The sequence below is a fragment of the Carettochelys insculpta genome, chromosome 20 (assembly GCF_033958435.1).
Source record: "Carettochelys insculpta isolate YL-2023 chromosome 20, ASM3395843v1, whole genome shotgun sequence".
NCBI classification, from domain to species: domain Eukaryota; kingdom Metazoa; phylum Chordata; order Testudines; family Carettochelyidae; genus Carettochelys; species Carettochelys insculpta.
The window spans coordinates 18,788,941-18,816,211 of NC_134156.1; the positions used below are offsets into that span (position 1 = coordinate 18,788,941).

At 38.4% G+C, this 27,271-nt stretch overlaps 1 protein-coding gene across 6 annotated transcripts in view; it reads left to right on the top strand.

The window, feature by feature from the left end:
* The window catches only part of HELZ (helicase with zinc finger), a 207,137-nt gene that overhangs the window by 91,792 nt on the left and 88,074 nt on the right, over positions 1-27,271 (top strand). For 5 of the 6 annotated variants that reach the window (XM_075014565.1, XM_075014570.1, XM_075014567.1 and 2 more), the window contains exons 13-15: positions 6,797-6,927; positions 11,179-11,358; positions 11,882-11,986. In XM_075014565.1, coding sequence (XP_074870666.1) covers positions 6,797-6,927; positions 11,179-11,358; positions 11,882-11,986 — 416 coding nt within the window. The remainder of the gene's footprint in view (positions 1-6,796; positions 6,928-11,178; positions 11,359-11,881; positions 11,987-27,271) is intronic. The other variant, XM_075014569.1, reaches the window with a different exon arrangement.

Consider the following 27,271-nt stretch of genomic DNA (forward strand, 5'->3'; position numbering starts at 1 on the left):
TGGTACTATATGTGAAGGATAATATAGAATCAAATAAAGTAAAAATCCTAAAGGAATCAAAATGTTCCATAGAATCATTATGGATAACAATTCATTCCTCTAATATGAATATGGCATTAGGAATATATTACCGACCACCTAACCAGGACAGTGATAGTGATGCTGAAATGATGAGGGAGATTAGAGAGGCTATCAAAATAAAAAACACGGTAATAATAGGAGATTTCAATTATCCCCATATTGATTGGGTGCATGTCACCTCAGGACGGGATTCAGAGATTAAATTTCTTGATGCCTTAAATGACTGCTTCTTGGAGCAGCTAGTACAGGAACCCACAAGGGGAGAGTCGATTCTCGATCTAGTCTTGACTGGAACGCAGGATCTGGTCCAAGAGGTAACTGTTACTGGACCGCTTGGAAATAGTGACCACAATATAATAACTTTTAATATTCCTGTGTTGGGAAGAACACCGCAGCGGTCAAACACTCTGGCATTTAATTTCAAAAAGGGGAATTACACTAAAATGAGGAAGCTAGTTAAACAGAAACTAAAAGGTAGAGTAATTAAACTAAAATCCCTGGAAGCTGCATGGAAACTGTTTAAAGACACCATACTAGAGGCCCAACTTAAATGTATACCCCAAATAAAAAAACACAGTAAGAGACCTAACAAAGAACCGCCATGGCTAAACAGCCATGTTAAAAAGGCAGTGAGAGAGAAAAGGGCAGCTTTTAAAAAGTGGAAGTCAAATCCTAGTGAGGAAAATAGAAAGGAACATAAACACTCCCAAATTAACTGTCATAATGTAGTAAGAAAAGCCAAAAAAGAGTTTGAGGAACAGCTAGCCAAAAATTCAAAAAACAATAGTAAAATGTTTTTTAAATACATTAGAAGCAGGAAGCCTGCTAAAAAAGCAGTGGGGCCCTTGGATGATAAAGATATAAAAGGAGCGATCAAGGAAGACAGTGCCATTGCGGAGCGATTAAATGATTTCTTTGCTTCAGTCTTCACGGCTGAAGATGTTACAGAGGTTCCTAAATCTGAGCCAGCCTTTTTAGGCAACAAATCTGAGGAACTCACTCAGATTGAAGTGACATTAGAGGAGGTTTTGGAATTAATTGATAAGCTGAATAGTAACAAGTCTCCAGGACCAGACGGCGTTCACCCAAGGGTTCTGAAAGAACTCAAATGTGAAATTGCGGAGTTATTAACAGTGGTTTGTAACCTATCCTTTAAATCCACTTTGGTACCAAATGACTGGAAGACGGCCAATATAACACCAATATTTAAAAAAGGCTCTAGAGGAGATCCTGGCAATTATAGACCGATAAGTTTAACATCAGTACCAGGCAAATTAGTAGAAACACTAGTAAAGAGTAAAATTGCAAGGCACATAGAAGAGCACGAATTGTTGGGCAAAAGTCAGCATGGTTTCTGCAGAGGGAAGTCGTGTCTGTCTAATCTATTAGAATTCTTTGAAGGGGTTAATAAACATGTGGACAAGGGGCACCCAGTGGACATAATATACCTAGATTTCCAGAAAGCCTTTGACACGGTCCCACACCAAAGGCTTTTATTTAAATTAGGTGGTCATGGGATAGGAGGAAAGGTCCTTTCATGGATCGGGAATTGGTTAAAAGACAGAAAACAAAGGGTTGGAATAAATGGTAAATTTTCACAATGGAGGGGGGTAACTAGTGGTGTTCCCCAGGGCTCAGTCCTGGGACCGATCCTGTTCAACTTGTTCATCAATGATCTAGAAAATGAGGTAAGCAGTGAGGTGGCAAAGTTTGCAGATGACACCAAGTTGTTCAGGACAGTCAAAAGCAAAAGGGATTGTGAAGAACTACAAAAAGATCTCAGCAAACTGAGTGATTGGGCAGCAAAATGGCAAATGAAATTTAATGTGGGTAAGTGTAAGGTAATGCATGTTGGAAAAAATAACCCAAATTACACGTACTACATGATGGGGTCAAATTTAGCTACGACAGATCAGGAAAGGGATCTTGGAGTTATAGTGGATAGTTCTCTGAAGACATCCACGCAGTGTGCAGCGGCAGTTAGTAAGGCAAATAGGATGTTAGGAATTATTAAAAAAGGGATCGATAATAAGACAAAAGATATCATACTTCCCCTATATAAAACTATGGTACGCCCACATCTCGAGTACTGCGTGCAGATGTGGTCTCCTCACCTCAAAAAAGATATATTGGCATTAGAAAAGGTTCAGAAAAGGGCGACTAAGATGATTAGGGGCTTGGAACGGGTCCCATATGGGGAGAGGCTAGAGAGACTGGGACTTTTCAGTTTGGAAAAAAGGCGATTGAGGGGCGATATGATAGAGGTATATAAAATCATGAATGGTGTGGAGAAAGTGAATATAGAAAAATTATTTACCTTTTCCCATAATACAAGAACTAGGGGACACCAAATGAAATTGATGGGTAGTAGGTTCAAAACTAATAAAAGGAAATTTTTCTTCACACAGCGCACAGTCAACCTGTGGAACTCCTTGCCCGAGGAGGCTGTGAAGGCCAGGACTCTATTAGGGTTTAAAAAAGAGCTTGATAAATTTTTGCAGGTTAGGTCCATAAATGGCTATTAGCCAGGGATAAAGTATGGTGCCCTAGCCTTCATAACAAGGGCAGGAGATGGATGGCAGGTGATAAATCACTTGATCATTGTCTTCTGTTCTCCTTCTCTGGGGCACCTGGCATTGGCCACCGTCGGCAGATGGGATGCTGGGCTGGATGGACCTTTGGTCTGACCCAGTATGGCCATTCTTATGTTCTTATGTTCTTAAGATCATGAAAAAAGTGTTTAGAACAGAGGCCTAGGAGCAAGGAATCTTGGAGTCTGTTTCTTTCTCTGCCACTGACTCATGATGTAATGTTGGTTAGGACACTGAAGCTGGGGTTTCAAAGGATTTTATTATAGCTTGTCACCAACGCCAACATGGACTATGTGCTTAGCATTAAAGAATCCTCCCATGAAGAATAAGGTTACGTCCAGTCTGCTGTGATTGTGAGAGGAAAGGAGGGTGCTGAACGTGGTGGGGATGAGATCTAGGACTTTGGCTGTTGGTGTTAAGAAGAATGTAGAGAGACGTGCGTCTTGAAGGGCTGTGGGGATCAGTGTTGGACAACCACTGAAGATGGGAAATTGATGTTGACTGAGGTGAGGAAAGATCATGTCAAAGCAGAAGCATGAGTTGTGTCCTAAAAGGTGGTAGGTGTGTCCAGCACTTAGCACAGTGAGGGTATCCTCTCAGTGCTTAACACCCAAGTTTAATGATTCAAGGTTCCTTTCTGCCAGTCTAGAATATAGTTCCTGTGTACCTGGTTAAGGGATTTATCCAGTGACTGGTTCAGAAAATAGTGTAAACATCCCCAGAATAATGCAACGTCCTAGTATTTTATTACTATTTCTAAAAGGTATATTAAAAATATACTCAAGGTGTATTGGTAAACATAAAATGTGTGTTATATGCAGCATTTGGTAGGCTCACATTCTAAAGTAACCTGGGCTATAGAAAAAGAGATTCCTTAATTAAGTAACTTTTGAAAATCATGTACAGGTTGAACTTCCCTATTCTGGAATCCTTGAGACCTTACTGGTACCAGACTAGAGAATTTGCCAAGACACGGGAAGTCAATATTGTCTAGTAGCACTTGCGCTGATTATTAGGCTCTTAGAAGACATTTGGGGTAAATTAGAGCTAAGGAATAGCATAGAACTCTTGAGAACCAGGACTGGACAGATTTTATGGGGTTGCGGGAGATGGCCGCACCCATGATAGGTGGGTATCTGGCTAACTAAAATCATGCCAGATGACGGATATTACCAGATCAGAGTGTTCTGTATTAGAGAGTTTGGTAGCTCAGTGGTTAGAGCTTTGTCCTTGTAAACCTAGTGTTGTGAGTTCAGTTCTGGGGCAGGTTAGATTTAAAAAAACTATATCTGTTAGGAATGGTGATAGGTCCTGCTGTGAGTGCAGGGGACTGCACTTGAAGACCCCCACCCCCAAGGGCTCTTCCAGTTCTGTGATACAGATATAACCCTATAGTATTTGCCGTGCTAAGTGAACACCATATTGAATGCTATGATGTCACCTTTAGCTCTTTAGGTGGTTGCCTTTATATTTTACGTAAAACTAAGCAAGATGGGGTGAATATTAAGTTTTTGTATTGATTTTTTTAAGAGGTTTCCAACTTTTGGAGCAGATTCTGCCCTAATATAACAACCACTGCTGTATTACCTCTATTAGACTTTATCCAGGGCTGGATTTGGCCTCTTTTAGTAAATATTGGTACTGTTCATATTACTGTACACATATTACTGTACAAGAGCGCCGAGCTTAAGGTAGATTCGGCAGGTTCCAGCCCCAGTGAGCTTTCATTGTTAAGAGCCTAACCTTGCATACCCTAAAATGGAATAATTGAAACATTGACCGTTGAGTTTGCAAAATTGGGCCCTAAATTATGAAGTGATTTCACAAGCAATTATTAACTCTGGGATGTAACAACTAACGAAGAATGAGGATTACAACAGTAAGGTGATACTATTGCCTGCATTAGAGAAGTTCTGAGGTCTGTTTTTATTGGGTTTTGATTCCACCTGAGATAGCATGTTGTTGATACAGTGGAATGATCAATAATCCGCTGAGAGAAATAAGGGGATTTCGAAAGGAGCAGAGTCCTTTCAAAAAGGACCCCTATGTAGCCACACCGAGCTGCACGCTTTCGAAAGTGGCTCTTTCGAAGTGCTGTGGCCGGAAGCGTCCTAATGCTGATGAGTGCCTCATTAGTAATCTGGCCATTTCGAAGTTTTGGCCAAGTGTGGCCACAGCCTTGGAGTTTAACCCCTAAATTCAATTTGCAGCTCTATTGCAGAGTTGTTGTGAGGTCTTGAGTAAGTCACTGTTGAGTCCCTTCATTTTCCCATCTATAAAATGGGGAAAGTAGTACTTAATCACTTTTCTAAAGTGCTTTGAGATCCTAGAGTGAAGGTTGCCATAGAAGTACAAGTGTTCTTAGTGCGTGTTGCAGTCAATGTATTTCTTGATGAGTACCCATTCATAAACATCAGCTTGGGCATCCTCTGGCCCATTGGGGTTCTACGTGTGGCCCATAAGACATTTTCTTTACTGCTTTGCATGTGCAGGGTTGCCAGATTCCATGGCAAGGGTCCATGAGTTAAAGTGCTTGCTGATGGCACAAAATTGTCTGTGAGAGCTGTGCACTCTCTCTCTATCCAGCCCAAGTGCTGCTATGCTTCAGCAGAACCAACAGATACGCATGTGCAGTTAGCTAAACTGATCTATCTGGGGAGACTGTCTTGGTTATAACAGTCTTGTGGCACTCTGAGTGTGCTTACATGATTATTTGCTTGTTATCATACTACCTACGTCTACCCCAGCATTCCTTTTGCAAAAGAGGCATGCAAACGATGGAAATTGAAAATACAAATGAGGCACAGATTTACATATTTGGCACCTCATATTCTCAGTTCGAAAGAAGAAAAGCAATGTAGAGGTGGCTGTTTCAAAAATAAACCCTGTTTTCAAAGGAACCCTTATTCCTATTTTATTTTAGAAAGAAGGGTTCTTTCGAAAACAGGGTTCATTTTTGAAAGAGCTGTGTCCACACTGCTTTTCTTCTTTCAAAAGAAGCTCTTTTGAAAGGAGAATATACAAATGAGATGCCAGATGTGTAAATATACACGTCAGTTGCATGTTCAGTTTCCATCATTTGCATGCTTCTTTTGAGAGAGGAATGCTAGTGTAGATGTAGCCATTATGAAGAGCTGTGCTTCCAGGGTAACAATCACAGCAAATATGAATTTATTTGTTCTCTTCTATTGGTGTGGTTTTATGTCAAATTATTTATATAGATTTCTGTTTTAATCGTAATTCTTCTATTCAGTACTTGGATCAAGACCATTTGTTTCTGGAGAGATTAATACATGCAAAATTAAAGCTGTATAGATGATAGTCTGGATAATTTTCATGAATTGTTTCCCCTTGTAGCAGCTTTTATCTGTTTCTGTAATTAAAATGTATTTCTTTGTTTTTGCTTCATTTGTAGAAATCCATTTTACCGTTCATTGCTTAACTCTGGGTTTAATGAAGCATGCCAATGTGCTGTGGTTACACTTCTGGCTTTGTACCAAGATTTTGTTGTTCTCATTCTTTATTTATTAGCATTAAAACAGCCATAATTGGAAAGAAGAAAATGATCATGTTAATATACAGTTAATCTCAGAAATCCATCTTTATAAAGACCGTGAGGTATTTTAAGCATCTTTATAGTTCAATAAGTCAACAAATTTTGACTTGGAAAATATGCTCACGGTATATGGGTTTTTCCTGTCTTGGGAGTGTGTCATGTATGGTCATCTACTGGTCCATGACAATTTCTTCTGATCAGATCAATATTTCAGAATAGTTTCTGTAACCTGTCTTTCAGCTTCTATTTTAAAATATATTTTTAAAAGATTCTTCGAAGATAGTCCTTTCCAGTTCTGCATGAGATTGCTCAATTATTTCTAAAACCACTATGAAATTCTTTAATAATAGCCAAACATGCAAATTACATTACAAAGAAATGATGTTTCTCTAAGGTTGTGGACTTAAGCAAGTTTTCTTAATAGTACATCTTTTGATCTCATTCTGTCGGCTTCAGTTTTTCCTTGAAGTTCAGTATAATTTGTCGGAAGATAAAACTGAAGTAAAAAGAGTCCTCTTCATTTAGTATTTTCTGATACATTTATTCATTCACTCCTTTTGTACTGTAGGTTGAACTTCAATTTCAGTTAAATCGCTTACCCCTCTGTGAAATGCATTATGCCTTGGACAGGATCAAGGACAACAGTATTTTGTTTCCCGATGTCCGCATGACTCCCACCATACCCTGGAGCCCCAACAGGTACAAAATTACAAACACTTTTGTTTAAAAGATATGTTAATTCTGTGCTGAATTCCTTACAGCTGATGGCTCCGATACACTTCCCATTTAAGGGTACGTTTGCTCTTCATGAATGGTGAAGGTATTGCAGGGGAGGAAGTTGAACTGCTTTAAAAAGAAAATGAAAACAGGCTTTTGCATGGTTAAGACTGGTGCATTGCTTTTTCCTTTTCTTCCCAAAGTAGACCTATATTAGAAAACTGAAACATATTAGTATTATTTCCTATTTCTTTATCCCTTTGCTGAAAATGTGGATGGTGCTTTATCGAGAAATAAAAGTACAAGTTCCTGTTCTAAAGGGCTTACAATATAAATTTGCACTTGGAAAAGTCAGTACTTATTTGAGTTTTCAGGATCAGCTCCAAAGTTAGATGTGGCATTGCACTGTCTGACCAATAAAGAGGTGATAGGCAGTGTGGCACTACGCTGCAAAACTGTTGCAAGATCCTCTGTTCACTTATCTTGTTAGTTGCTTTTATGAAGTGTAAAAGCTGTAAATTATATTAATAGTTTTGAGGGAGCTAAATCTGGCAGAAGGGCAGGTGTGGTAGAGTCAAGGTCAGCATGGGGATAACTGATCAAAGTGGTTCTTGTAAATGAAGCTGTTAGTGGAAAGAATGAAACTTTGTAGACTTGAAGTTCAGAAGGGAACATATTGAATTTTTTAGTTTCATGATTATACACTGGAGACCACAGAACTTTCCATATGCCTATCCCATAGCCTCTCTCCGAGTTACTGAAGTCCTCAAATCATGATTTAAAAATTTTGAGGTACACGGAATCCACCATTTACATTAGTTGAAACCTGTAAGGAACTCTTTCCTCTGACTTCATTGAGCTTTGGATCAAGGCAATAAAGAAAGCACAGAAAGGATTTACCAACAGGCCTGGATGTGGGTGGAGAGGAGTGAAAAGGCAGAAGTGTAATTAAAATAAAATTTTATATTTTCTGTTTTTCTGAGAAGAATATTTGAGCTGTCTGTAACAGAAAAATAAATCACTCTACTACTCTGAAGTTAGTCTTCAGATCGTAGTATATACACGTAATTTGATTACATACGACACATTTCCTATAAGTAAATAATGCAAACATGTTTAATATCAGGCAGCTATCTTCCATCAAGCACTGTATAAATTAGTTTTGCCATTAAGACAAAATCTATGACAATCAAGACAGTGCACAATGTGAATTATGTTCAGAACATAGTAATGAGATGTTTCCTTCAGAATGTATATTTGTTTCATTTTCTTCTGATCATCATCAGCAACAGAGTGACTTGTCTGATGATAATTCCAAATTTATAATTGTAATACAGCAGAGCCCCTGACTCAGGGCTTATGAGTTCTTTCTCACTTTAAATTATATTAAATCTTTTGTGCACCATGTCAGAAATCAAATTTTGTAAACTCTAAAACCAGAGTTGCTAAAGGATAGAGTGTGAAATTAACAAAAAGTGATGTGAAGCAGCATGGAGCTGAAAAAGGCTATTAAATGGACTTTTTGACTAAACATTTATTTGACAGAGAGCACACTCCATGCTTTTTCTTGGCAAATTAATAATTTTTTTTTAAATTAAACAAACAGTCATCAAAATTGGAGGTTTTGAGTTCATTATAGAAATACTTCTTAAAAAACTAATTATTGCAGAGTGGGAAGAGTGTTAATATGAATACACAGACAATCATGCTGATACTTGGTGTTTGACTTCTCTCCCTAACATTGTTTGCTTTCCTTATTTCTTGTATTATATGGACGATATTTTCAAAGACATACATAGTATCTATGTACCATTTCTCAGGGCAAGTCTACACTGCAAAGGAAGGTCAAATTAAGGTATGCAATTCCAGCTACATTAATTATACAAAGGACACAATTATCTAAGGTATTAGATAATTAGACGTAATGATCTACATTAATTATCTAAGGTACGAAATTCTAGCTATGTTAATTATGTAGCTGGAGCCAGCATACCTTAATTCGGGCTTCCACACTGTCTCTACTAACAGATGTTGATGGGAGTGTGTGTTTCTGTCGAGTTGCCTTACTCCTAACAGGAGTCAGGAGCACTGGCACTGATGCGGGTTCCCTGTAAGTTTGATTTAGCGCATCTCTACTAAGTGTGCTAAATCAAACTATGGAAGATTGACTGCAGCAGTGTCGATATTCCCTGTAATGAAAATGTCTCCTTGATGAGTAGGAATTTGGGGCTCAACTGCCACTTGTGCCTATAAAAATCTCTCCCTAAATCTCTCTGCTGCATTGACTCTAAAGCTGATACGAGATGGTTGGGGAATGAAACAGTAGGACTGGATTCAAATTTTGAAAGCATGTTATGTATTTCCACTTACGGTTAAGAAGAAAAAAAGTGCTGTTGTGCTGGTACAGTAGAATGTTAATGCAGTTTGTCAGATACTATTCCCAAAATATTAAGATTTCAGGAATTTCTATAAACCAGCAAATGTCACACTGTATCATTTTCCATCTGATTTTTGAATATATATTGTTGGTAAAGAGAAATGAAGCACAATCTAAGTAGCTGCTTTTTTGGTTATTAGGCCAGCACACTTTGATAACATAAATCAGAGCATATTTGTGATGTCAATATTTATAACATGAGAAAATAGTTTCATGGTGTGGGTAAACCATTTTTATTTACTTATTAGATAGTGAGTTTTTGCCTTTGTTCATCTATATATTCATGTAATGCTGGAACTTTTAGTTTATCTGTGATATGATCATTAGGGCTGACTTTATTTGAAAGCATTTTGATTAATTTTTATTTCTTATTTTCCTACAGTTGAATAGATTTTTACATATTCTTCCTGTTTTTTAACAGGAAAAATATTACAGTTATCGTTGCAAGACATTTTTTTCTTTCATCATAAATAATCCTGTGTAATCTAATCCATTTATATCATTATAAAACACTTCTTGTTAAATTGTTCACATTTTTATTAGACTTCTTTGATTTCTGTGGCCTAACTGTTATGGATCCAAGGAGGATTTTTAATTACTTTGGCCTAAATCTTACATAAGTTAGTAAAGTCGTGTTAGAGATAAATTTGGCCCACTATCTTTATCTTTTTAATGCAGGATTTTTCTGACATGCTCTTGGGGCCAGATGTTTAACTTGTATAAATAATTGCAGCTCAGCTGAAGTCTGTCTAGTTATGACAATTTGCACCGTAGGATCTGGTCTACACAATCTTTTCTTGACTCAAACTGACTTCCCCTCTAGGTTTACTTCTATTTTTGTTTTGCATCCTATCATGTTTCCACTAGTTCTTAGGCTCTTTCGTCATGTAGTTGTTCATAGCAGTTCTATGAGTTAGGAATTCAGTTAATTCCCTCTTGGTTTTATCCCATACCTCTACCCAACACAAGTTTTCCAGGCCCAGAAGAATTATAATGTAAGTAGACAGATAGATCACATTACAAAAGTATGGCCATATGTGCAACAGTGACAGGTGTTTCTTGCTATGTATACCAACTTTTAAATCTGTCAGTGAGAATATTAAAAACTGCATATAGAAATCCTTAGCCTCTTATGTTCATTGGAACTTTCCAAAAGTAACTTCCTGTTTAAATGCGGACACTCTTAACCCAGTTATAGTACTAGTAGGATTTTTTTTTAAAGACCTCAGATGCATTTTTCTTATGGTAAAGAATAAGAGTGAAGAAAAACCTTCAATTGGCCGGGTAGCTGTAAATTCTCTGGGTAACTTTTATATTTTGCAATACTACTTAGTTCAGCTATACCATGATTGAATGCCTGTATTTGGCCATAGCTAAAGGTGGCTTGTTTAAGTTGCCACCGTCCAAAATTCTGTTACACGGTTAATAGTTGTCATTTGGCTGACCAATGACAGATGTCTGTTCAGTTATATTGTCTTTGTGATGGTTAAGTGTACACTGTATCTGAAATGTATACTCTAGCGGTTAATTGTCATCAAGTTAGGCAGTGCAAATCAAGCATTGGTTAGTGTGCTTCTGAGTAATTTACTGATTCATCATGAACTTTAACAGAGCTTTGTGATAACAGCATGTAGTTTAGTTGTTGGAATAGCTTTTGTTTTTGTTAAAGTGCCTCAAAATGATACAGTTGATAACATGTAGGGGTTTTAAGTCTTTTTTATGTGCTGTACAGTTTGATTTCTAATTGACTATAAATTGCTGCTAATTATACAAACAATCTTGCTTTCGTTTTACAGACAATGGGATGAGCAGTTGGACCCTCGGTTAAATGCAAAGCAGAAAGAGGCTGTTCTGGCTATCACAACTCCACTTTCAATACAACTGCCTCCTGTTCTTATCATCGGTCCCTATGGGACAGGCAAAACATTCACTCTGGCTCAGGCAGTCAAGCACATACTCCAACAGCAGGATACTAGGTGAGCTGGGACACGAGAGACAGAGCACCATAGTTTATTAGAAATGAAATGCTTCTTTTTACTTAAATTCAAATGAAAATTAACAGTACAGAATTTCCATCCATCTCCTAAAAAGCTCATCCATCATTGTTTTTAAAGCTATTAAGAAAGTAATGTTATAGTCATAAACTATATTCTCCCATTTTAAAAAATTCATTAAAATGGGTCCGATGTAGAATAAATGCAATTCACTTGATGTGGAAAGTTGTGGAGTGTGTCAGACAATAAAGGCTGTGTTTTATTTAAAATCTAGGTTAGAGTAAGAATCATTAAATATTTTTTTTAAAGTTGAATTTAAAGTTTACATCTTTTCCTGTTAGAGAAAGTGAATTAGGGAGCATTGTTGAAACTTGGGCAAAGTCAGGCACTAGTTTCACTGAGGGAAATGTGCAGGAAGATGGCCAGTTTCCTTTTTTTTGTATTCTACTGCTTTGAATTGTTTTCTGTTTCTTCATTGCTTTTTTATTTGCACCATTTATTCCAGCAGGATTCTCATTTGCACCCATTCTAATAGTGCTGCTGATCTCTACATAAAGGATTATTTACATCCATATGTAGAAGCAGGCAATCCCCAGGCGAGACCTCTCAGGTATTCTTTAAGGTTTATTATGTCTCTTTAAAATACTATTCTTAAGAAAAGATGTCTGTAAAAAGGGTTTAAAGACCTGTTAACACTTAAAAACACATTGGCATATAACAGTAGTGCTTTGAACAGCACGGTCTGTTTAGAAGGAAAATGGATAAAATGGGACATGAAGCGTAATGTCAATGTGATTTTGTTTCATGTGTTAAGTAATGATAAAGACATCCTTTTTTAAGCTTTTCTTATTTCTGTTGATAAATGTGTCTTTCCTACCTGAGCAAACTTTTGATATGCTCCTCTAAAAGCTACTATGATGAAACAAAACAGAGATTAATTGGCTTGGACTTCAAAAAAGATTCTGACACACCTTTACCATGGGCATTTGGAAACTGGGGCTACACATGCAGCTTTTTGAAGCAATCTCTCGAAGTCATAGAAGCTGTATATTTAGAGAATCATGTGAAATTAGTTTGGCCTCTTCTAAAAGGCAATTTGAAGTAATGTGTGTATGTGAATAAATTTGCTTGATCTGGGTGTCTTGGGGGAATTAGCTAAGGAAAAATTATGGGGAAGAGGATTTAAACTTGCAGTCAGACAATAAGGAGGAATTCATTTATTGACTGAGGAAAGTCCTTTGGAAGGTTTTGCTAAGTGATCATGCTGTGTAATATACTGCCAGTGTGGTGTGTTTTTATCTAAAACAGTGGAGATTTATGTTCATGATTTGCTGAGCATCAAGCTGTGAATACGTCGTATTAATTTGCATCATAATGTAAGGTAAAATGCTACTATTTAATATCTAAACTACCATGCAGCTTCATTGAAGTCAACAGGGTTGCACAGAGGGGACCAGATCCACAGGTGATGTAAATTGTTATAGCTCTGTTGACGTTTCAATTATGACAGCTTACACAAGATGAGAATCTGACCCACTGAGCCTAACTAAAGGCAGATGTATATATTTATTGTGGACCTGAAAGGCAGCTGCAACCCAGAAATGTCTTATAATGCAATTTGTGAAGCACTTTGGGAAGAAAGGCATTATGTGCATTTTTTTTTGGTTGTGGTTATTGGGGGAATGGAAGGAAACTCTCTCCCTGTTTTCAATTACTATATATAGGGTTGAAAGGGTGGGGGAGGGGGAAATAATATGTGATTTAACATTGTAAAAGAGTTCTGTGTGAGTTGTAAAAACATTTACTTCATGCTTTGGGATGGAGTGAGCAATAAAACGGCGGCAGTTCGCTTTGGGTTAGCCACTGGTGGGCTGCCACTGCTGTATTTACCTGCATCACTTTAGGTGCGGGTAGTTGCGGCTTCCATTGGCTGTGATGACCGTTCCTAGCTAACGGGAGCTGCAGGAAGCAATGCAGACTGGAACATTGCTTTGCAGTGCTCCCATTGGCCGGGAACGGTGATCTGCAGACAACTGGAGCTGCAGTTGCCAGTACCTGTGGAGGTGCAGGTAAATGCAGGGATGTCAGCCCACCAAGGGCTAACCCTGGGGAACCGATTTCGGCCTGCAGGCCGGTATTTGCTTACCACTGCTATAGGAACTAAATTTTAGCCTCCTGTGTGCCCAGGGTTTTCATTAAACTATGCCATATGACTTTCAAAATTACATGTCGGTTGGTTAGAAAATATATCTTTCTTTATGGTAAAAGATGGCACACAACTGTTTTGAGAAAGCAGTTTTTTCTTCTTCCAAGTTCAATTCAAATATTACTTTTTTAAAAACTAAGTCATTAACGTATTTAATTTGAATATAATTGGCACTGGGTTTTGACCACTTCAGAAAGTGTTACTCTATCAGTGAGATTATACAAATAATTATTTTCTTCCTATATTAATTTCCCAATTTTTAAAAAATGAAAGGGGCTCAGATTTTCCTCATTTTATAGTTTATACATTTCTCGACTTTTTAAAGAACATTTGCTTTCAAAAGTACGATAGTTTGTTAAGGAGCTAATTGTGAAAATCAGTGCAATTAAATAGAAGGGGAGTTACAGCATCACTAGTTGCAGTGGAATGAAAGAGATAGATAGACTCCCAAAATAAAACCAAATTAGTCTTACTATGTACGTTATTGTCCTTGCCTAAGAGAAGCCTTTTCTGGTTAATTTTCACAGCACAGTTGGATATTTCAGAGACCAGATTTTGAAATCTCCAATTGTAGCAAAAACCAGAAGCCGATACTGAGACATCATAAGTGGCTGTGAACTTTCCCCTGGAATTGTTTTGCTATCCAGCTGCTATTCAATCCCATAGCTTTAAAATTCCACTCATTCCTTAGGAAAGTCTATTTTAACAGGGTCTCAGTGTTTCTTAATGGAATTCATTGTGGTAGGCAGGAAGTTGCCTAAAGTACACTTTATGCATACATGCCATTGTGAGTGGTTTCATTTTCAGTTGCGTTGGGTACTGATAAGTTTACTTTTTATGTCGAAGAACATGCATCTTGCATGACCCATGTAGACATTAGGATTCAGTTCAGCTCATAAAAAATATAATTTTTTGTTGTATGACTTAAAATTGTGCGATGTGATGTTAAGAGTTGTAATAGGCACAAGCATGCCTCATATGCCATCAGTACTTGTAGGCTGCCTGTGATACTCCATGTATTAGAACTAAATATAGTGAAGATGATCAGTTTCCTGAAGTCATCATTTGCGCTGACATACCAATGGCATTCAGGTTCCACCTACATTGCAAAGTGTGTTTTATTTTAATTTATTTAATCTCTTGGCCTCTGCAGAGAATAGGCCAAATTCCAGTTTTCTAAATTTTATTTCTGCCAAGGGAAATGGGTATTATGAAAAATAAATTGCCTTAGTTGATTGGACTGATACTCAGGAATCTTAGTTTCCAATTCTGCCCCTAACTTGCTAGATGACATTTGGCAAGTCACTTCACTTCTGTGCCCAGTGTGAGATGATGGTACTTACCTTCTTTGTAAAGTGCTTTGAGATCTAGTGATGGAAAGTGCTGTGAAAACGCTTGATGATATTATTAGTTATTGCCATAGTCTGATATGATAGGTGATGGAAGAAAATCTCTGTTCAGAACAACACTATCCAAATTACAAGCTATTGTTTGTAGTACTATTAGCTTTTGTTGCACTGTAAACTAGTATTCTGTTATCCAGTTACATAAACTAGTCTAGCATGCAGCATGTTGTTCATATCTGACAGCTAGATATTACTATTTGGCTATTAATAATTGATAGGAATCTTTGAATTAGATTATTGTATTCTTAGAAAAGTATTACATGTTACGAAGTCAATCTCAATGGACGTTTAATAGATGAATTGTGTTGAAACAGGAAAGGATGTATTCACCATTAACAGTGGGATTGCACCTGATTTTTTGGTATTGCACCTGATTTTTTGGTATTGCAAAGAATTTTGTGCTGTAGCCTTTGATATAGATTGTTGCTTTTCTGGGGAAACCCTGTGGAGAGGTTTTGCATCCAGCAGTGAAGGTGTCAGTTATTGCTCAACTTCAGAAGGGAAGGTACCAGCAGTTAAGCCAGCAGTGGTTAGGCCCCTATTTAGGAAAGTATCACTTGATATTAATATTCTTTTCAGTTACTGCCTACTCTTGATAATTTTGCTTTTTGGAGAAGATTGAGACCTTTTTGATGAGATAAGTTTAGCTTTGACTCTTCATATTTCTTTGACTTCGTTTAATCTGTTTTTAGAGCTTGTCTTGGCATCAAAGAGCATTTATTTCTTTTTTGGACGATCCTATCCCAGCTGTGGAGAAAGGTCCAGTGTCTGTGCTGAGCATATTGGCTCTGTCAGGTGTCTTGGATATTATGGACCATGAGTTGTTCTGTTGAGCAGTCTCGATAGGAGGGATTGTTCTTTAGTTGTTAGGATAATTGCGTCACCAGCAGTACATTTTGTGTTGTTATAATTAGAGTAAAGAAGACTTAGTTCTTTGATTGCTTCTTTTTAGTCTGTCATGATGAAAGTTTCCAATTAAAATAATTGTCACTAGTGTAAGTAGTGCCACAAGTCTTTTTCTGTATTCTAGGAAAATATCAAGTGGAGCAGAATCAGTTAAGTGTCAAGGCAGGAAATGGTAGTTACAGTGATTGATGTGTTTATAGATGACTGAAGAGTTTGCTTTAGGTTTTCTTTTATTTATTATGCAAGTGATGAAATGGATAAATATTATCTTTACTAGGGATGTTTTGTAGATTACTTGGGATGACAGTAACATTGGTCTTCAAGGAGAAGACATAGTATTTACTAAGTAGTGACACTTGCATAATCATTTTTCTATGTGTATATTTTGTGGTGTGGGTTATCTGTAAAGTAAATAAATTATTGCATCAGTGGTACAGTTTAAAAGTTTTAAGTTTTAGAACTTCTAAATTTTTGAATGCTCTGATTTAAATTAAAATATGTTCTCTAATTTTACAGCCCTTTCAAAGCAAAAGTATAGCAAATACATGGTAGTGTGATATGATAAGAAGAGTCTACTAGGATGATTGTAGACAGCTGTATTTTTGATGTATAGTGAAGCTAAAGATATGTAGATCACCGCAGTGAAGTGTAATTAAAACTTGTATTGCATACTTTATTATTATTATCAAAATAAAAAAGCAGTAAAGTAGCACTTTAAAGACAAACAAAATAATTTATTAGGTGAGCTTTCGTGGGACAGACCCACTTCTTCAGACCATAGCCATACCAGAACAGACTCAATATTTAAGGCATAGAGAACCAAAAATAGTAATCAAGGCTGACAGATCAGAAAAAAATGATCAAGGTGAGCAAGTCAGAGAGCAGGGGGTGGGGAGAAGGAGTCAAGAATTAGATTAAGCCAAATATGCAAAAGAGCCCCTATAATTATAGTTGTTATTAACATTAATTATTATTGCTTATTACTAATAGTAACTTTTCTTTGTTAGAAAATCATAGTCTATAGTTAAGGAACAGAACTGAAGACAAAGAAGTGATATTACAGTCTGCCAGCCCAGGAGCATGGAAAGTTACTGGCAAAAGGCTTTCTTAGATCACATGACCTTTGTCTGTATTGTGGGGGTGTCCAAAGACCCCACTCAGCATTGGGTCGGAAAAATGCAAAGCTTCAGGAGATACAAAATTTATACAAATAAATTCATCAGAGCAATTCCATACAATGAGAATTAAAACAAAAATTGCCTATATTGAAGAACAAGTCATTTACATAATTGGTTGTAAGCAGTAAGGAGAACATTAGCAAACTAAAACAAAAAAATCATACTAAACAACACATAACACCCATTAACATCCTGTTCCCTGGGGATACCTTTATCTCTGCATGTTAAATGGATGTTAAATATTCTCACTGACTAATATACAGTTGATAATGCAATTTCAAATTAATTTTACAGCTAACACAATTTTATATTAAATATATGAACTTTACATTAATGTACTGTTAAGTTTACAGTGGAAGGGTCCAGTCCTGCACTTGGAAATGATGTACAAGACTCCTGCTCTTGTGTGGAGTGCCACTGCATTAAATCTTGAAATCTTGGGATGTGCAGACATTGAGCCTGTCTTAATAAGCTTAGCTCACCAGTGTTAGATCTGTAGAGAGGCCGTTTTGTTCATGAGCATTCTGTAGAATTAACTCAAATTATAACTTCACTGAAGAAACAGACACATTTTATTTTGAGTCTGATGCTTGTAAGTTGAGGTAGCGGCCCATTAACAGGAGGGACTACAGCTTGACTGAACACACCTCGTTAGCAGCTGACATGGCCACTGTTCAAGGCTCGAGTCTCCTTTTGGAGTGTGGATGCTCTCTCTTGAGCTAGGCTTACTCAGGAGGAGTTAATTGGAGCAAAGTGGGATGGGGGTCCAGCTCGGTGCCTCCCAGAAGGGGCAGGACCAAGGACAGAAGGGACAGGGCCAAGGGCAGAATGAGTGGGCCTTAGAGCAGGCAGCCCTGACCACTGCTTGAATTGTAGTACTGGGCCTCCCTTGATTCCCTGGGCAGTTGCCCCCTTTGCCCTCCCTTGCCGGTGAGTCTGCATAACTTACATTTTTGCTATAAAGTTAGTGTAGCCTTAATCATTTGGAGCTGAATGGGTGTATCTGAGATGAGATTTGCTCTCAGAGCACATTAGTCCCTTGTAAAAACAAAACAAAGAACAAAACAAAAAAAATTTTGAACGGTAACTGACAAGCTGGAATATTCCATATATGTAGTGGAGATGATGATGTTTGAGTGTTAAACATTGTAGCTTGAGTTTTGCACTATACAATTCTATCTTTAATGTCACAATTGTTTAAATAGGAAAAAAAATCAAAGAACTCATCTTTCTACTGGTTTTGCTTTGTACTGTCACAGTTACAAAGACAAAAACTCAAAAAGCTGAGTGTAAGATCAGAAAATTACAACTCAGCATGGAATTTTTTCCCTGAAGTTATGAGGTGATAACATTAATTTAGATTGGAAATGTCAGTGTAATTTTAAGTATAGTTTTCAATACTAAATATATACTATAATAATCCCATTTCTCACCAGGTTTTCACTCTGTTTCACCATTAAAGTAAGGAATTAATAGGTTTGTTCAGTGTGATATGGAGGCAGAGCAGTGTTGTACACAGGGTTGTGTGATTTAGGAGACTGTGAAGGAAAGAGATGAGAAAATAACATGGTACGGGAAATGCTGTTTAATAATATTTCAGAGAGCATTTTTAAGTGGGGTCTATAGGAATGTGAAAGAATTAGGATGTAATTATCTGTGGGACAAAATGAGAAAAACCTGAATAACACAATATTTTAGGTAGAAACTGATTTTACATTGTGATAGAACCTGCTCTGAACAGAAGTAGATCCTTCAGTTCCCTGCTGGAGCTCAAAGGATTTCTTCTCCTTGCTGACAACATTTGTGTCATTCTTTCAGCTGTGGAGCATTGGACATGCTCTTTCTAGAGATTTTTGGCTCTGGTTGTCAATAGGCTAGAAGGGTCACTAATGGAAAATTTACTCATCTGCTGATTTCCTTTCTTATGTGTAATCTCTCCACTAATCTTCAGAGACAGAGGGCAGCTTCAGTGCTTTCACACTGTGATGTGGAGACCTTTGGGTTTGCCTGCTTGGCAATTCACCAACAAAATTTTTGCAAAGCCGTAAAGTATTATTTAAAGAGAATCTAAGCTTTGCCCTTTAACCAGTGAGTGCGACCACTGCCAATGAAAAGATGGAAAACATTATTTTTGATTGTTCATCCCTCCTGTGAATGAAATAATAAAGAGAGATAGCTTATGTGACCATGCCTGCTGCGATCACAGCTGAGAATGTCAAATTCAGGATGTACTGATAAAAAATAGGGCAGACAAGTCTTTAAACTAGTGACTTATTTTATAATTAGATTTCACAAAGCCAGCTACAGAAGTGAGCTCCTGTATCATCACACCGGGTAACAAGAAGCTACAACACTGTCCCCAGAAGCAATCTCTTATCACCCATACACCTGGTCTTTATGATTAGAGACAGAACAAAACAGCACTGAAAATCAGATTCATTGTACGTCAGACACATACACTTCAGATCTTTCTAAATAACACAGTAGCCAAATCCTTTAGTAAAACTATAACTAAAGGGTTATTAATTAAAATAGGTTTTAAATGGTTGAAGGAATCATATATGTTACAAGTGATTTCGGAGTCTGTAAATCAGATTCATAGCAGTCATAGTAACTCTATAAACTTCAAAAGGTGTGTTAAGGTAACCCGAATGGATTGGGGTCATTCACCAGTCTTCTGTTGAAAACTTTCCTTTGTTAGAAAATCATAGTCTATAGTTGAGGAACAGAACTAAAGACAAAGAAGTGATATTACAGTCTGCCAGCCCAAGAGCACGGCAAGAGGTGAAGTCTTAGATCACACAACCATCTCACATGTCCTTATGTGTATCGCTGAATTGTGGGGCAGCCAGTGCCAACAGAGCTCTGTGAAATACACACACATCTCCTAGAACTGGAAGGGACCTCTGGAGGTCATTTAGTCCAATCCTCTGCCCTCTTGGCAGGACCAAGCACCATCCCTGACATCTATTTGCCTCAATCCCTGAATGGCCTTCTCAAGGATTGAACTCACAACCCTGGATTTAGCAGGCTAATGCTCAAACCACTGAACTAAATAAATGTCTCCTGCTGAGATTCCCTGAGTGGGTTGATTCTCTTCAGTGGCCCAGCGTGTGGAGCTGGCTAGTCTGGATGTAAATTTGCCTTGTGGGTGTCACTCAAGAACAAAACATTTTTGAACACTTAAGCAATATTCACAACTTCACATACAGTGAAGATACATGAATTTAAAGAGGGTTGTGTTACTTAACAGATTATAACTTTTGGATTGTTTCCATACTTGACATATTTCATATAAGGTTTATTGTCATTTTGTAACATTGGTTTCTGAACTAGTACAACTAGTTATCTTCCATTTTATACAGCTTCAAAATTTATTTTTACCTCTGAGTTGAAGCTGTTCACAATAAGACCATTCAGAGTTCTCTGGATGACCAATTTTGCTTTGTGGAATAAAGAAGTGTGAATTAACATATCCACCCACAGGTGCATAGGCTTTTTAGGGTAGTCGCTTAACCAAAGAGCAGCAGAATGGGGAGTGATTAGGATTTAAATTGGAGATCCTCTTATGTGATGGTGACATGAAAAAGCAGCACCATTCAGTGGTAGGGATGTTAAGTGACAGCAGGATTTACTGCGAGGAATGTCTTATCTATACTAAGCGGAAGATCGACTCGGGATCGACCCAGTGAGGGTCGATCTTCCAGTTTCATTTTGTATGCCTGGTGAAGACGCAGCAAAATCGAGGTCTCTGGAGTCAGCAGTCTACACCTGTACTCCACACAATTGTGTGGAGTAAAGGAGGCCAATGTGAGAGTATAGAGGCTAGGTCTTCACTAGGGAAATAAATTGATTCCGGTACGTCAATTCTAGCTATGCAATGCTGTAGCTAGAAATTCATGTCTGAAATCAACTGTTTCTCTAGTATAGACTTAGCCTAAAAAAATCTCCCAGGCATGTTGAAGGAGAGGCTGCCACAGATGTTTCTATCTGGGAGTTCTTTGCTTTTATAGTTTTTCTTATCTTAGCATTGAACTGCATTACATTTGATACTGCTTTGACTCCCCCATCCTCTTGCGGATGATTTTAAAAAAAAAAAAACATGGTACAGCCCTGAGAATTTTTCTGATATTGTGCAGACTTTGTGGTGCCCAGAACAAGGTGACAGAATTCCTGTTTAATTAGTGTGGTTTTGTGGGTTTTTGGACAGCAGAAATTGAATGAAAAATGTTTAGAGTCGTCATGTCGCTTCCGGGAAACATCCATGCTGAACTACATCCAGCACTTGCTAGTCTGTTTGTGGAGGCTTGCCGGTAGAGGAAGAAATTGACATGCCATACATACTTAGATCCAGGCAAAGGCTTTAGTTTGTCATAGAGAGGCATTGAGGGCAGGCCAAGAAAGCAGAAGAACTGGATGACTTTTCCTTGATATCTTTATTCCAGTACTTTTTAGGCTTATGGTTGGAATCTCTGGGGATATCTGTTGATCCTGGGTTCAAAAGGACTGCTTTGGGGAGTATAATTGCTTGAATGTCCTTTTAGTAACCTGTAGAAAACATTTTGGGTGTGCCGGAATTAAGACACAACCTTTTCCTTTTTCTTTGAATATCATTTGAACAAGAGAATTGTGAAGCACGTAGAAGCTTAGAAGAATCCATCAGTTTTCCAAGTATGCATGGCTGTGGCAGAAGAATGCATGACATTCTGGGAAGCATTGGGTATTACGGCAAAATAGTTTGCTGTTGGTGAACTTAAATCCATTGCACCATGCCATGGAGATGTTAGCAAAATGCGTAGCACAGAGAGCAGCTTACAGGACCACTGCTAGCCAGTCAATATGTTCTCAAGGTGTCTTTTAATGGAATCCCTATTTGTGCTTATTTTTGATTTTAAATAAAATTTTATACCAAGTTTTTGTGTTTATTTTTAATTTTAAATTACAAATTAATTTTTTTTGTTAAAAGGGGGCTGGATGATGGTAAAGAAGAGGTGGGAGTGGCATGAAGGCTTCTGAAAAATCGAAAAGAGGGTGTGATACCAAAAAGTTTGGGAATCACTGACTTCGGCACTTTTAAAAATTTACCCTAAGGCTACGTCTACACTAGAGAGTTTTGTTTCAACACAACTTGTGGATCATCTACATACAAAACACGTTTTGTTGACAGAAACTGTCAACAAAAAAGCTGTGCAGACGCTTTGGGGACCCCTTTTGTCAACAGAGCTAATCAAAAGATCTATCTGCTTTTATGTGTAGATTCTATCTGTCGACAGAAGTTTTGTCGGAACATCTCTTCTGACAGTAACTTCTGTAGACAGATGCTTGTAGTGCAGACGTTGTGTGAGTTCCCAGTAAAGCTCATAAACATGGAGATGGCCTTAACTTTTAGTCACATGTGGAAGTTTGTTATTTTAGAGTTAAACTGTTGGCCTTGCTCACTCAAACAATTTGATAGAAATTCTACAATGTCATTGTAATGTGGAGGAACAGAAGAAAATAAGCAGGTGGACATGGAGCAGTCAAATTCTGTGCTGGTGTAACTCTGAAGGCAATGAAGAGTTAGATTAGCAGAGAATATGATCAACTCTCTGTACTTTTTGTACGTGTAGACCTCAGCAAAGTACTGGTAAATGCATTTTTCTGGAACATACTACTGTCAGATTAGAAAAATAATTTAAATAGGTTTCCTTGTAATTGCAAGTTATATGGAGAATGCTTTTTAAAATGGCATTAAGAAATACTGCAACATGTACAGTGCCATTTTCTGAAAAGGGACGGATCCCTGCTCTGAGATGTTGAAAGGGTTCTATTACAGTATAGTTGCTGGACAGATTGCTGTATAAATTATCCATACTTTTTTTCAGTTTCACCATGTATTTCCTATGGATTTCATTGCATATGTGTATTCTAGTTCTGTGCAAAGATAGGTCAGCCTGAACCACAATGTTCTGATTTGAATTTCCTCTTAAATTAGGTGTATTTTGGGGTTCTTGTTGTAATATATTTAATATTGGGGCCTAAATACTCAGCTGGCTGAGGCCAGCCTTCCCTTTCTATGGCCACAATTTACAACCATATCATTTGCACTTGTAACTTGGCTCAAGAAAATTAAGTTGCAAGCACAAATTTGAGTAATTGTATTTTTAAGTGCCGAGTTGCACCTGCAGTTAGATACTTAAAATATTCAAATCTGAGGAATCAAAAATTTGTTGTCCCCCTGAAAGGATGTTTCTGGTGGGTACCTGCAGTGGTCTGTCCTGGGTCTGGCTTTATTCAGTATTTTTATTAATCGCTTTGAGGACGTTGTGGAGAATATGCTTATACATTTTGTGGACAACACCAGGCTAAGAGCGGTTGCAAGCACTTTGGATAACAGGATTAGAATTCAAAATGATCTTATAAGTTGGAGAATTGATCAGAAATTAATAAGATAAAATTCAGTAAAGGTAAGTACAAAGTACAATGCTTAAGAAGGAATTGCAAAATATGTAAATATTAAGTGTTTAATAAGTATTAACGGTGGTATTGTAGAGAAGGGTCTGAGGATTCTAGTGGATCATAAAATTGAATATGAGTCAAGGATGTGATGTAGTTGTGAAAAGGCTATTATATTATGAGACGTATGAACAAGACTGTCAGGTGTAAGATACCAGAGGTAATTGTCCTGCACTGGTTGGTACTGTTGAGGCCTCAAATAGAGTATTATATTGTATTTTTGGGTTCCATGCTTTGAGAAAGATGTGGAGAGACTTTAGGAAATCTAGAGAAGGGGTTCTTTCTCTAAGGGGTTCTTGGAAAGAATCTTTCCAAGGCAGAGTGCTGAAATTTGACCTTTTGACCTCCATGTATGGTTCAAGTGCTGGCAATGCTTTTAAAAGGCGCTAAGGCTATGACCACAAAGCAAAGTTATTTTGAGATAACAGCTATTATTTTGAAATAGCTTTGCGAGCATCTATACCATGCACATGCTATTTCAAAATAAAGTTGAAATAGCAGGCATGTTATTTTGAATTTCGTAAAGCTGATTGCAAGGGGAATACTGCATATTTCAAAATAGCTATTTCAAAATACGTGCTGTTAAGGCATGGAATAGCGCTATTTAGGATAAGTTATAATGGTGTCCAAAGGCACTATTTCAAAATAGGCACTCTGGCTGTCTCTACACTGGCATTCCTCTTTCAAAAGAGGTATGCAAATAAGGGGAATCGAAAATGTAAATGTACAGATTTGCATATTGGACACCTCATTTGCATATTCTAATTTCAAAAGATTCTTTCGAAAGAAGAAAACTAGTGTAGACATTACTCTTTCAAAAGTAAACCCCATCTTCGAAAGAATCCTTCTTCCAGTAAGAAAGGGGGAGGAGGGGCGGGGCTGAGCTTCTGCCTCATGCGCCAATGAAAATTGGCTCGCATGCCACTCGTGGCACCTGTGCTGGGGGTTGCTGATGCCTGGTCTAGAAAAGAGCATCAGAAATGATTAAAGATTTAGGAAACCTGACCTGTGAGGAAAGGTTAAAATAAACTTGGCATGTTTATTGTGGAGGAAAGACCGGAGGGGGACCTAATAACAGTCTTCAAATATGTCGAGGGCTGTTATAAAAAGTATGAAGATAAATCATTCTCCTTGTGTACTGAACATAGAACAAGAAGTAATTGACACAACCTGTACCAAAATTAGGCTAGATGTTGGAAAGAATTTTCTAAATATGAAGGATGGTTAAGAGCTAGAATTGGTTACCAAGATGATAATGAAATCCCCATCGCTGGAGGTTTTAAAGACCAGGTTAGACAAACTGCTGTCAAGTATGATCTACGTATATTTGGCCCTGCGTTGGGGTGGGGTGGGGTGGGGGAAAATGGATTATCTGATCCTTCAAGGTCCTTTAAAGCTATATGTTTCTGAGATTTTAAAAGTCTTTGCTGCCAGTGGTGAATAATTGTTCTAGGCCACCCTTTTAAATCTCTTTAACAAATTAAGAGAATGTGATGGATGGGCAGAGAAATTTTTGAGATGCTGTCAGTCATGATTCATGCAGTTAAATTTGTGTAATTAAAGGTAGTGTGTGGCATAATAATGTCTAATGACCATATATTTTGCATTTCAATAGCACTTTACAGCCAAGATTCTCAAAGTGCTTTACAAACATAAACTCGTATGAAATTGAGTAATCCTCACAAATACCTCTACAAAGTGATAGGTAAGGAGTGTCCCCATTGAACAGTCAGATAAACTGGATCAGAGAGAGCTTGAGTCAGTTGCCTTATTTCACACAGGAGATGTGACACATGTAGGAATAGAATCTAGGCCTTTACTCTGCCATTTTTCTGTGCTCCCCGTGTCTTTCATACTGAATTATGAAACAGCAGTTGAAATTACCAGCTGGTGATAACTATATATTTATATCGTTAGAATGTGCTTTTTCTGTCTTCATTAGTGTAAATCAGAAGTTTAAATCAGTTCCTTCTCCATTGATCCCTAGCTTGATTGCATTTTTGTTTGGTAACGAAATAATGTCAATTTCAAGTTATTCAGAGTAAGGCAAGACATTTGCATCTCTTTGCATTTCGTTCTGTGCTCATTGGGCCATAAGCACTTTTGTTTTCATAAACCAAATTTAAAATACCTTGAGTAAGTGTTTTTGTCTTGTTAGAGCATAGTACAGGGGACTCAGACTCACGGCTTGTGAGCCATCTGCGGCTGAGCAGTTTCAAGTTTCAGCCTGCACATGGCTGCTGGCATATGAGTTCCTGCAGACCAGCTGGGATGGGGCATCTAGCCCCTTCTCTACCCCGCCACCCTGCCTCTTCCTGCCCCTTCTCTGCCGTTCCTGCCCCTCCATCATACCCCTTCCCGCAAACTCCCTGCACCTAGGAATGCAGCCTCAGGGTTTGCTGCGGGGGCCTGGTGCTGGATGGCATCAGGGATCACCCCTCCCCCACCCCCGCACTCACTGTAGTGGTGGAATACATGGGAAAGCAGAATGATGACAGAGTAACATCTGCTCTGCTCCACTGCCATCTCCCTGGCCAGCCCAGTCACTCTGCTTTCCCATGGTGGCAGGAAGCACAGCACCCCAGCTCCAGTGTGGGCTGGTTTGAGAGATGGTGTTGGAGTGGAGCAGGCTGCAACATACCTCTGCACTGCTGCAGTTCTTGGCTCTGCAGTGAGTTGGGGGCAGGCCCAATCTTTGCTGCTGGTCCCAGCCCATAGAGGGCCCTCGGGTCCATAAAACTGTTGGGTCAGCCTTCCTGGGCCCCCCAAACCATGGGGCCTGGGGCGGCTGCGCCAAACTGCCTATGGACAGGACAGCTCTGCCCACACCTCCTCTGAGCTACAGGGGCATGGCAGCAATGAGACAGAGCTAGCAGCAAGAAGACACTCTAGCCCCTCTGGGTGACCAGTGCAGCTGGTGGGGACCCTTGGAGGAGTTAAATTGTCCAGGAGTAGCAGGTCGGGCTGAGAGATGCACAAGGGGAGAGTATGTGGGCCTGCAGGTGGGGCTGTGAGACACGTGGTAGAGGCGGGACACCATGAAGATATTCCCTCTTGCGCCCAGAGCCCTGCCAGACAGGAGTGCCTTCTGGTGCACTCGGAGGATTTGAGAACTGGTATTGGCCCTAAGTGAACTGAGCTCGAGACCCCTGGTGTAACTGAATAGGATCCTTGTAGGTATTGTGAGCCCAATTTTCAAACATGGGTACCTTCATAAGATGCCAAAATGCCACATTTTTCAGTCATGTTGATGTGTAGGTGCATAAATCCCTGGTTTTTAATGCCTGCATGCAGATTTAGGTATCTTGGGCCAGATCCTTAGCTGGTGTAATTTGGCATAGCTCCGTTTACATCAGTGGACTGACTTATGCTTGAATGCTTTGCTGGTTCATGACCTAAATTCCTCTTCCCCTCCCTCCATCCCTTTTGACATATTGGATCATATCATGCCATCAGTTTGTAAACAGAAGTCTTTATTGAAATGCTAACATAGTAGGGCCCATTAAAATTACCTTATGGGTGCATCTACACTTGCATTCCTCTTTCAAAAGAGGTATTCAAATGAGGGAAATCGAAAATGCAAATGAGGTGCATATTTGCTTGTATGGCACATCATTTGCATATTATTATTTTGAAAGCACTTCTTTTGAAAGAAGAAAAACAGTGTAGATGCTGCTCTTTCAAAAGTAAACGCCATCTTCGAA